This window comes from Bos indicus x Bos taurus, chromosome 1 (assembly GCF_003369695.1).
Source record: "Bos indicus x Bos taurus breed Angus x Brahman F1 hybrid chromosome 1, Bos_hybrid_MaternalHap_v2.0, whole genome shotgun sequence".
NCBI lineage: Eukaryota > Metazoa > Chordata > Mammalia > Artiodactyla > Bovidae > Bos > Bos indicus x Bos taurus.
Window position 1 is genome coordinate 142,564,678 of NC_040076.1, and position 12,338 is coordinate 142,577,015.

At 48.7% G+C, this 12,338-nt stretch overlaps 1 protein-coding gene across 3 annotated transcripts in view; it reads left to right on the forward strand.

Moving 5' to 3' along the window:
• Window positions 1-8,233, forward strand: part of PKNOX1 (PBX/knotted 1 homeobox 1) — a 41,741-nt gene extending 33,508 nt beyond the window's left edge. For all 3 annotated transcript variants that reach the window (XM_027547015.1, XM_027547034.1, XM_027547025.1), the window contains exons 10-12: window positions 2,080-2,156; window positions 4,232-4,404; window positions 5,130-8,233. In XM_027547015.1, coding sequence (XP_027402816.1) covers window positions 2,080-2,156; window positions 4,232-4,404; window positions 5,130-5,341 — 462 coding nt within the window. In that variant the 3' untranslated portion in view covers window positions 5,342-8,233. The remainder of the gene's footprint in view (window positions 1-2,079; window positions 2,157-4,231; window positions 4,405-5,129) is intronic.
• Window positions 8,234-12,338: the final 4,105 nt, after the last annotated feature.

The following is a 12,338-nucleotide window of genomic DNA, read 5'->3' on the forward strand; positions in this document are numbered from 1 at the left end:
GCCTGTAAATATTATCCTCCCTTTGTGGTTTTTCCTCACACTCTAGGCAGAAGTTGTTACTTTTTTTTTTCCTGGTTTGTGTACTTGCTTCCTGTCACCTTTTTATTTTATGAGCTTTTTAGAGGACAAGAATGATATTTCTGTTCCCAGAAGCTCTCAGTTGGCTCCGTGTGTGCTCCTGTGGAATGAAAGTGAGTTACTATCAGTCAGTGTGAGGCATGGAGCGCTGCTGAGATGAATCTGCTGCTGTTCTGTTGTCCCCAGGATACACAGTTACTTTTCCAACACAGGATGCTCACTTAAGAACTGAAACACACTCCCACCTCCTTCTTTGTTGGCGCCGTCCACTCTCTGAGGTCCTGGTTGGTGGAAAATGAGGGACTTGAGTGCATGTAGGTTTTAGAGTAGGTGTCTCTGTGGTCCCCCATGCGGGCAATAGTCACCTCTGGACATGTTATTCCTGTAGATAGAAATTACCTTCCTTTGGTGCTTCTGTGAATTTTGATACAAGCATATCACACTTCTCAGATGTCATGATTTTTGCGAGTTGAAGGTTTGTGGCAGCTCAGTGTGAATCAGATCTGTTGGTGCTGTTCCTGACAGCATGTGGTCACTCTGTGTCTCTGGATCATGTTTTGGTCATTCTCGCAATATTTACTTCAAACTCTTTCATCATTATTATATTTGTTATGATGGTCTGTGCTCAATCATTTTTGATGTGACTGTTGTGAAAAGGCAATGGCACCCCACTCCAATACTCTTGCCTGGAAAATCCCATGGATGGAGGAGCCTGGTAGGCTGCAGTCCATGGGGTCGCTAAGAGTCGGACACAACTGAGCGACTTCACTTTCACTTTTTCACTTTCATGCATTGGAGAAGGAAATGGCAACCCACTCCAGTGTTCTTGCCTGGAGAATCCCAGGGACAAGGGAGCCTGGTGGGCTGATGTCTATGGGGTCGCACAGAGTCGGACATGACTGAAGTGACTTAGCAGTTGTGAAAAGATCATGACTCGCTGACGAATCAGATGATGGTTAGTGATTTTTAGCAATAAAGTTTCTTCTAATTAAGGTGTGTACTTTTTTTTGGACAAAAATGCTTATTACACACTTACTGGACTACAGTATAGTGTAAACACAACTTATATACATTTTTGGAAGCAGAACAATTTGTGGCCCACTGTATTGCAATGCTCGATTTAATGAGGTAGTGTGGAACTGAACCTGCAGTATTTCCTAGGTGTGTCTGTATTTACTTCTGGTTTAATTCTGTTTTTTCTAAGTGACGTATCTCAGTCATCCATGAAAGAAAGAGGAAATAGCAGACACCCCTTCCCCAGCCCCGAGCTGAGCTCTCTGCCGACAGCGCTCGTTAGCCTAGCAGACGCTGTTAGGTGACTGCAGTTTATCCCGGTCCACTTCATGCTCACAGTTCCCGTGACAGAACGTGTCACCTGGACGTGATGGCCTGGGGCAATCTGTCCGGGCCTCTTCTGCCGCCTCCTGTTCCACCAGCCCAGGATGGGGAGGGTGTGCCCTGCCCTGCTTGGGTTCCTCGTCTGTGAGTGTGCAGAATCAGTGGATTCCTATGTAGGATGTACACAGGTGAGCACATTATCTGTTGTGCTGTGGGTCAAAACACAGCCATTTATCTGCTTTAAATGGATACAGTTTATGGTTCTGAAATGACAGCTGTGAAGCTGATAGAAGAACCGTAGGTTGTATCGGGGGCTTAGAACAGCACCTGGCAGAGCCCCCGGAGTCCCTCCACTTCCAGTGCTCTTACCTTCATCTCTTACCTTCCCCGCGGCCTTTGAGCCAGACTCCCGTCTGGACGACAGCTCTGCCTGGGCTTCTACCAGCTGTGCAGCCCCTGTGTTCTTGGGCAGCTGGGAAAAAGGCTTCATTCTGTTTTAGGCATTTCTGGAAACAAATATAAGACTAAAGTTAAGTTTTAGCTAAAAGCACTGTTCATACCAGTTTTTACTAACAATTATTTGTGTGCTTCTGTTTCACCAGGATGGTCTTGAATTCCTTTTTAAAAACTAAAGTTCACGGTGACACTCCTTTTTATTTTCAGCATCCATACCCGACAGAAGATGAGAAAAAACAGATTGCTGCTCAGACAAACTTGACACTACTCCAAGTTAACAACTGGTAAGACGCGCCCACTTTCTGAGACTCTGCTGTCAACAGCACACCTGGAAATCCTGACACCAGTGAATAGTACAGTCTGGGTGAATTACACAAGCATTCCTCTGTTATCAGAGTCTGGGATTGGCGGCAGGACACTTAAGCATAAATCGCACACACTTTCACCTAAGTTTTGTGACCGATGCCCAAGGACTTTTCACTATGATGTATTCGCTCAATTAGAAACGCGTTTCTCCAGGGCCTCCCCCCACCCCCCTTAAACCATGATGTTTTGTGGACGAGTTTCCATGGGCCATGAACAGCCGAGGTGAGTTCACCTGATCACTGGTAGCCCCCACCCCCCGCTTTTGAGACCCTGTATCCTTTGTTCAGCAGTGATGTGGGGAGGCAGCCCCCGAGCTGGCTGGCCACAGTGGCCCTGTCCCAGCAGGCCTAAGGGGTCCTGAGAAGGAAACGTGTACTTTCTACAGGAAGCACCCTGTTGTGGCTCTGGCGTCACGCGTCACTGTGGACACTTGGATCCTGACCGCTTCCCCTTAAATTAGAGGCGCTGACGTCACTAAGTGGTGGTGGGCTCTGAACGTGCACTTGCATTGCGCTTTTAGTCGTTGGCCTCTTTTTTTACTATTTTACTCATCAGTCAGACGTAGGAAATGATTTCAGCTTAATAGCATTGGCATGCGTAAAAGAAGACACAGCTTCTACCACTTATTAACATTGCTGTATTTTCATTTTAACTGTTAAAATTTAAATTTGAAGATCAGGTAGATTCCAGTGTAAACAATAAAAATGTTCCATTTTGCGCAGTTATACATGCGGGAGGTATGCTTTGGCACTGTATTAAGTACTTCTCCTATCTTGCCTTTGAGCTATTATTTTTGACTTAAGTGGCAACTATAAGCCATGGTGTTGGATTATTTCCTGTTGGATCTTTTAAACAGAGCGTTAACAAGAGTTGAAAGGCTTTGAGTGTTTCGTTGCTGTGAGTTTTGAGTCTTTCTCTGTCATAGTCTCCACTGTCTTCATGGCATCCCATTTAGAAACTGTGTTTTGGTTCAGTGACTGACGGATGGGTGACGGACAGAGGACAGAGCGATGTCTCTGGATGTGCTGATGGTTGGCGGCTTGTCAGCCTCTTCACCTGTGGGCCCCTGCTGTTCCTAACTTGCTCCTCTGTGCTATTAACAGAATTGTCTTTTCTAGAAGGTTTGACCTCAGCTTTTCATTTTAAAATTAATAACAATTTGATACATGTCTTTTATAAATTCTAAAATTTCTAAAGTCTTCTAGTGGCTATTTTTTACCTTTTATGACTTTCCTTTTATATTTGCAAAAATTGTATTTTGGAGTGAATTTGGACACACCCATCATTAGCTCACGCCTGTGCCTTGTAGAAGCTTTGACGGAGAAGGACGGACAGACGTAGAGATGGCAGCAGGCTCCTCTCCCAGGTCATGCTGGGGTCTGTGGTGTGCTGAGGGGCTGTTGTGACCCTTCAGTCCGGCTCACACTCAGCCGCAGGGACCAGCGACAGTCTCTGAACGGAGCTCTGTAGTGTCAGCCTGTTCATATCTATTATTAGAATATGTCCTTGGGCAATTGGAGATTTTTTGAATCTTAGTATTTCACAATTAGACAGCCTCAGAGCCGGACATCTGTCCACACTCAGGGCCTAACTGGGTGGGCGCTCAGAGATGCACCGCCTGCGGGCCTCGGGTCGGAGGCTGCAGGGTGCCTGGTTCTGCTGCTCTACCCTGCCACTTCCTTAGAGAAGGGCATGTCACATCCACAGTTTGAACAGCATCCTCTGTGTCATCGTGAATACCCAGTTCACAGAGGTGGATAAGTCAGAGTGGAGAAAAGACGCTGTGGGGCAGTCTGTCTTTATTCAAGTGAATTACTCTAAAAACAGCCCTACTCTCTGGAAGTTTAGATGAGATGCTTGGCGTTACTCTTAAGCACTTCTTACAGCAGGGAATACGTGGTCACATTCATGTGGTTTGTGAAGCACCTGGCCTGTCATTGAGGCCACAGGGCCTTGGAAAGGCCATTTTGACATGAGTATTTCCTTCACGCAGGTTCATCAACGCAAGAAGACGAATCCTACAGCCGATGTTGGATTCTAGTTGCTCAGAAACTCCAAAAACAAAGAAAAAGACTGCTCAGAACAGACCCGTCCAGAGGTTTTGGCCTGACTCCATTGCCTCGGGAGCGGCACAGCCAGCTGCCAGTGAGCTGACTGTGTCTGAAGGTGGGCACCGGGCTGGGCGACCCTGTCCTGCAGGTGCGGGTGAGGCGGTAAACCAGGGGCAAGCAGCAGTCTTGCTGCGTCTGACCGTGGGGACAGTGCTGGTCCAGGTGCCCGTCAGCAGTGCAGGTGTGCCCAGGAGAGCGGAGTGCGCGGCCAGACGCCCAAGGCCGCTCCTGTCTCTCTCTGCCCCTCCTGCTTCAGTGCAGGGTGTGTGTGTGTGTCATGCGCCCACTGCCTGGTATTTCACCCTGTGTCCCCCCAGGCTTCATCCAGCTGTGCGATTTCCTGGCGCAGAGCCTTCACGGCCTAGCATCTCTAGTCCGCGTCCCGCTCACGGGTACCTGGTGGTTCCCACTCCCCGCTGTTGGGCTGGAGCACAGGAGCATGTGTCTCGGGTGTCCACTTTCCCTCGCAGACTGGCCTGCCGTCCTCTGACCTCAGTCCCCCCACCCCTGCCTGTCCTCTGAGGCCTCTCCCCTGTGTCCTGGGTCCCTTCTCCTCTGTGTGACGCTTGCTTTCCACCCCAGGCGTCTGTCCCCTTTACCATCCTGACCCTCAGACCCTCTCTAAACAGAGAGCTTAGCTTTGCAGGGTCTGGGACGATCCTAGTAGAGACATTCCTTAAATCCCTGTGGATGGTCCCAGAAACACAGCCAGGGGAAGCCAGGCTGCGCAGCCCAGCGGGCTGAACCCCGATGGCACGGTGACGCCGCTTTGTGCCACAGGGGCCGTCGTGACCATCACCGCGCCCGTGAGCATGAACGTGGACAGCCTGCAGTCCCTGTCATCGGACGGGGCCACGCTGGCGGTGCAGCAGGTGATGATGGCCGAGCAGAGCGAGGACGACTCCGTGGACAGCACGGGGGACGGCGGGGCGGCGCTGGCGCCCGGCCACCTGGGCGGGCTGGTCCTGGAGAACAGCGACTCCCTGCAGTAGGGCCCGGCCGCCGGCGCCCCTTTTTATAGTTTGCACAGCAAACATTTTACACAGTTTTATTTCTAATATGTTTTATATGTAGGCATAGAAGAGTGCACTTTTGTATTTCATAGTAAGCTTCCAGGGCGTCTTTGCCGGTGCAGCGACTTCTTTCCAGGTGTGTGTGCGTGTGTGTGCACGTGTGTGTGTGTGCGTGTGTGCGTGAGTTTTTAAGGAAATTCTTTAAAGGTTTAACGCTAAAAATGTGATGAATGACAAACACCTCCGCCCCCCCACGAGCCCCTGATTAGGTTAAGGACTAGTGCTTCCATTTTCTGAGCGATTACGCAGTTTTAATTTTGTTCTGTGGGTAAGGCAGGCCTCAGGGGGCTGGTTCACTTGTCAGCCCCGGGATTAGGAAGAAGCCTCTGCACCTGGAGACCGCCCGTGCGAGGCGGGTGACAGCACAATAAACCGCGTGTGACCTGTGGTGGATGTTTGGCGACTCAGATGTGGTTCCGTTCTCATGTTCCGTGAGCCTGTGTCATTTGCTATATATGAAAAGAAACTCCTATTTTTACCTTGCTGGAATTATTGGATAAAAAGCTATTTTTATAAATTCCGTATGAATTGGATTATGACTATGTCAAGGGTAAATTCTAAAAGAGAAACAGTACACACTTATTGACTGTCTCAATTTGGAATGTTCTGAATTGGCCAAATTTGATGAACCTGCCCCCAGTTAGCTAGTATTCTGGTTCTCTGCTCTCCCAGGGTATTAATTCACATTTTCTACTATAAAAGAAACATCTATTTAATGAAATTTTGATATCTTCAAATTTTAGTCAATATGTTGCTCAGATTGCAATTTACACTTTATCTAAACGTGCGTCTCAAGGTATTTGCTAAGTAGGGCTTAGCTAAGTTAAGTGGTAGCCGGTGGTCAGTTAAAAGCTTTTGCTGACTGTTTCCGTCTGATTTAAGTCTGACCACGGTTGAGTGGTGATGTGCCGTGTTAGCTGGGCGTTGTCTTAGGAGCTTTCGGTCAGCGTATGTTATGCATAGAACGTGTGTCATAAACTACTATAAAGTGTCCATCCTGTTGGCTCAGAGCAGGCAAAGAGCAGACCCTTGGCTTTGTTACACGATTAGTGCATGTCTACTGCAGGATGGACAGGAACCGGCAGGGCCTGGGGGTGGGGTGCCGGCGGCTCGTCATCACTCGGTCGGTGGTTCTTCCTCTGACTTGATCACATCACATCTGGATAACAGTGGGACTTCGGCTCCTGGTGACCAGATGGACCACAGAGCAGACTGGGTTTGTTTCTCTGGGTTTGGATTTGCATCTGCCAGTTTACTTTCAAGTGAGGCTTTTTCTCAGAGAGGAAGCAGGACCTGGTTTCACAGAAGACGTCTCTGCGTCACCATCAGTGGGACACCGGAAGCCCTGAAGGACAGTCTAATGGTCATCAGCTCCTGAAAAGCAGCGACAGTAGTTGGCTGTGGACCAAGGCTATCCAGAAGTGCTCTGAGCAAGTGCAGATTTTTTTTCTGGAACTGACTTTTTCTTCCCAAATTATTAATAATTAAAGTTAGTCATAGGAGAGTACTTCCTGGATAACTTAGAAGGAAGCAAGAAATACAGAGGAATTTCTTTTAAAATATTTCAGGAGATTTAAAAGAAAAACTTGACTCTCTTTTGGGGGAGAGAATAACATTTTTAAGCAGCTATTGTGTTCCTTTTAAACAATTTTATATATTTTAAGTCACATCTTTTAAACTACAGCAGTTTGAAAAATTGTTTTAAGTCCAACAAAGTTAGGATTTAAGACTAGACCCTGTGGAAGCTGGCCAGCCAGCTTCTCCCTCCCTCGCCTCCCTCTGTCCCTCTGACCTCAGGTTCAGGTTGGTGGTCACTCCTGGTCAGTTTCCCCAAGCAGAAATCCTGTTCCCTGGAGCCAGGGTACAGGGCTCGGGCTGCACAGGCTGCAGCAGCGTGGACATGGGGCCACATCAGGGCCATGTTGGGGTCTGGCAGTCGGTGCCTGGGGTCGCAGTCCCTGCTCCCTGCAGCTGGAGTCTGCATCCTGGTCGCTACATTCAGAGGACTAGGATAAAGATCATTCGAGAGGGGGCATTTCAAGCTCTTCCCATGAGTAACTAATGGGATCTTAACCCAACAGGCAGACTGTTTTGGTTCATAAGCCACTGTCTGGGGCATTGGTAGTTAGCTGGCACCTAATAAAGACCCATTTTCCAGCCCCTGGGATTTTAAGAGCATCTGTGAGAGCACAACCCTGCTGAGCTCTCATCTTAAAGGAATTTGCTCTTGTTAAATTCTTTTCCCTGAAGGATGGTTTTGACTGTGTCTTGCAACCCAGGTTGAACATGTCAAGTTACCTGCTGTTCAGCTCTTGAGTGGGTAGCAGATGGCTGGGCCATGTCCAGCCACACTCCAGCTGCTGCAGTAATGCAGCTTTCGTGTTTTGATTCCAGAAATAAAACAGTGTAAGTGTTTGTCCAGCGTGCAATGTATGGTGGGCCACAGCCCCAGCTCGCTCAAAGACCACAGGGCCCTGATGCTGGAGCCACCATGGCCCGAGTCCCAGAGTCTTCTCCACATAACCTGCCCACGACCTGACCTGACTCTGACTGGGGCGATAAAGTGGGGGAGCACCTTTTCTTTTAGACAAGCTCAGACATCCCGGGAAAGTGAGAACGGCCCGCCTCTGGTAGTTAGGGACAGAAAAAAAACCCCGCCACCCTCCCCTAATTTAGTTCTGTCTGGTCTGTGAACTGACAATCTTTAAATGTGAATGCTGTAACAATGTTTTCTTGGATTGTTGTCTTTGAAAGGGATTTTTGTGAAGCAACTGATTTATCAAAGCAAAAAAATTAAAAACAGAAACATGCTTCATGGACGTTTTATTTTCTAAAACTCATGTCACCACAGATGCTTTTCCATTTTAAGGACATTCAACATTCAGATGTTGACATGTTTGCTGGTGACACTTGGGGTTTGTCGTGACCCCCACAGATTCTAAAAAATCAGGATTGCACCACCCTGGAGCACTCAGGCCCATTTGCATCTTCAAGAATGTTTTCTAAGTTTCTTGAGGTAGTCACTGGTTTTCCAGGAAAAAAAAAAATGGAAAGCTTCAGTTTGTTTTTTATTGTAGTTCACCGTAAATCTAGTTATTCTGATAGTAATGAGAAGAAAATAATTCATCAGTAAGGTATTACCTTTTGTAGTTCATAATGTGAAATTTCCTGCCAGAAAATTTCCAGTTGCGCTGAAGAGTCCATTAAACCACTGTCAGAGAGTTTTAGCTGCCAAACTGTTTATACGTAGAGGCTAATGTTTGTACGTAGAGGCTTAAGTCTGCAGACTAAAGTATTGTTTTTAAGTGCATGTAAAATTGTGGACTTGGCTGGAGTGAGGAATGACCGTGGTGAAGTGTGTTGTTTTAAGACACGCTTCTCATGGGTTTGGCAGAAGACAGTCACCCTGTTCTGTCTCCAACTCCTTCAGGTCAGAGGCGAGAGGGTGGGCGTGAAATTTTACCCAGTGAGACCTTGGCCCAGCCTTCAGCCCCTAAGTGCTTTCTTCATATCAAGAAGAAGTTGGTTTACAAGATTTAGTGTAGCTCAAAGTAATACTTGACTAATAATATTCTCTAAAAAGAAAAATGAGTAAATAACAATCTGGGGGTTGCCCCAGTGGTCCAGTGGTTAAGGATCCGGCTGCCAATGCAGGGGATCTGGGATGGATCCCTGGTTCAGGAAGATTGCGCATAGCGAGGAGCAGCTAAGCCCGTGTGCCCAGGGCCCATGCTGCAACAGGACCCACTATAATGAGAAACCTGTGCACCACAGCTGTTACTAGAGAAAGCCCGAGCGCAGCAACAAAGACCCAGCATGGCCAAAAATAAACAACATTTTTAAAAAGCAATGACCTGGCAAATCCTGAAAATAACTGTACTTGGGCCAAATATTCAGTGTTTTGCATTCTGTTGCATTATGCAGATGTCCTAAATAATGTACATTATGTTTAGCCCACATGCTGTGCTCTATACCCTCTAAGAAGAAATTCTTTGCACAAATTATTTTTGCCATTTTACGGACAGACCCTCTTATTTTCACTAAGACCTAAGATCTCTGTACCATTTTTAAACTAAAATTCGTTAAACAGTAGAGCTGTTGCTTAATGACAATGAATGCCGGCTTAGGGGACAGGCGTCTCAACCTACGGCCAGCCTCCAGTGACCACTCTGAGCATCACACTGACCCCCAGGCCCAGGGCCGGCCTCAGCAAAGCAGGGCCCAGGTCTGTCTCATCTCTAATTGGTCTAAAAATAACTAGTTAGTGTTTCTTAACTAAATGATTTGGTGAAAAATTTACATACAAATGGTATTGAGGCATTGTCTCATACAAGTGCTCCCACTTTTTATGTCTCTGTTGAAACAACCCAGAACTGGGCCCTGGGCGGAACCCCTGGGGGTCCGGTGGTTAGGATTCAGTGCTTTCACTGCCCGGGGTCCAGACTCCATCCCTGGTCAGGGAACCAAAATCGCACAGGCCACACCAGGTGAAGCCAAAAAATTAAATAAATGGAGGAGAAAAGAGACATTTTTTAAAAAATGCAATCTGTAAAAGCCAATGATGGGTTTAATATATAGGGATAAAGCAGGAATTCTTTGATTGCAGTATTTCTGAAAAGGAACATTTTAATGAAATTAGTGGCTTTAGTTGCTTACACATCTTTAGAAAATGATTGGTAGAAAAAAATCGGGTATATTTTAAACATATTTTGCTTCACGTTCACTCAGTTTCCTTCCAATATTAACACCACGATCAGTCCGTGTCAGAGATGAGAGGTGAAGCCCTCAGTAGTGTATGCTCTGTGAGTGTGGACCTGAGTTTTCCAGCCAGAGAGTTCTGTTGGCAGGAGGACAGCCATAGAGCTGGAGGAAATGTTGCAGGAAGTGAAGCCAGAGGGGAAAGTTTAGAGGAGGAGCTGAGTGTGGAGGACACTGGATGGGAACCAGGGCGGCTTTGATCAGAGCAGCGTCACGGCCCTGGGGCCAGGGCCAAGCCAGATGCAGGGGTCCTGGAGTGGGGGTGTGAAGCCAGCAGAAGGTAACGTGGGAGCTGATCATAGCTGCTGCTGCTAAGTCACTTCAGTCGTGTCCAACTCTGTGCAACCCCGCAGACAGCAGCCCACCAGGCTCTGCCGTCCCTGGGATTCTCCACGCAAGAACACTGGAGTGGGTTGCCATTTCCTTCTCCAGTGCATGAAAGTGAAAAGTGAAAGTGAAGCCACTCAGTCGTGTCCGACTCTTAGCGACCCCATGGACTGTAGCCTAACAAGCTCCTCCCATGGGATTTTCCAGGCAAGAGTACTGGAGTGGGGTGCCATTGCCTTCTCCTGATCATAGCTACTCAGGGTGAAGAAGACCTATGAGACACGTGTGAGTCATCGGTGGAGGCCCTGGGAGATGCAGCCACATCAGGAGGAGAGCCTTGACTATGAACAGGCGACCATCGGGGAGGAAGCCTTCTCCCTCTCTCTCTTTTTTAATGCTAAAGCTGGCAAGGAATTCACATTTAGGGTTAAGGGAGAATTGTTGGAAATCAGGAGAAAATGGCAGAGGATCTTAATAGCTCCCTGAAAAGAAAAGCCACGCGGCCAACAAGTGCATGAAGATGTTCTGGGCCTCGGCCTCATCAGAGACACATGCTTGGAGACCCGTGAGATGGCAGTTTATCTGGCCCTGCTGTTAGTGGGTGGCCCTACTGCTGGTTGCTGCGGGTGGGAGCATTGCTGGGGCGGTTGTCATGGAACCTAGCGGTCCCCAAGGAGATGAAGCTGGACTCTGTGGTCCTACAGGCTTCACCAGAAGGCTCCTACAGGGTCACACGGGACCTACGGCGATGCACGTGGGTGCTATCTGTGGCAGCGAGAGTCACAGAAGCACCCTGGGGTCCCTGCCGAGTGGAGCAGCCGTGCAGTTGATGGAGAATGGGTGGCAGGCAGATACTCTCAGGTCTGGTTCTGAGGATGGGTGGTTTTCTCTTCACTGTATCTCCTGACTCCTGACCAAATGCCGGATGCTTTCTATAGAACAACAGAGACCAAAGCCAAGAGTCCTGGGCCCCGGAAGTGGACGCACCGTCCAGTTGGCCCGCAGTGTGGGGCTGAGTCCGTCTGCTGAGCTGGCAAGCTGGGTGTGGGGTTTAGTGGCTTTCATGGCCTTCAGATTCCTCCTGCCAGAAGGTCTCCCTCCGTGTTCCTGCCCCGCTTCCAGCTTTCAGTTGGCCCAGTGCACCTGTCCCCACCCTGGGGTGGGCAGTGTCTCTGCTCTCGTCCCCTGACCCTGGGTGGAGGAAGATGTTCTGATCTTGAGCAAGTCCTGTGTCCTGGGCCTCCAGGGTCAGCCTAGCCAGCGGTCTGGTCTCTCATGCGTCTGCCGCAGCCCCTGTCGTGTATCGGGGTGGGGGCCTGGAGCCGAAAGGTTACACACTTCTACCCAGAAGCAGCAGTCTTCACCCAGGTTGCCTGGGGTGGGGGGCCAGTTTCCTCCCCCATTAAATTAAGGTTTTTGCTTCAAAGGAGGGAAGGGTGGGGGTGGTGGGTGGGGTTTCATGCCGGCTCACCCTGGGGGTTGAGGGGTCTCTCCAGTCCCATCCTGCACGCCTGTGAGATGATGCGGGGGGTGGTCCTCAAAGGCCGGGCTACCTCCTTTGTATCTGCCCCCTCCTGAGTCTGTGCCCTACCCCCACCTGACTTGGAGGGGCTTGTCCCTCTTCAGAATTCAGTCACCTGGTCGCCTCGCAGCCTCAGCTCTCTGAGTTCAAGAATAGTTAAAGATCTTGTAGATCCTCCACTTTTCCTTGTTGATAGGCTGTGAGTAGTGTTCTCATGGCTTCTACATCCAAAATGGAAGTGAGCCTCAAAACATGTACTGAAAACAAGATTTTAAGATCAGTTTGAGTGGAGAAAAAGGAAGTAGAACC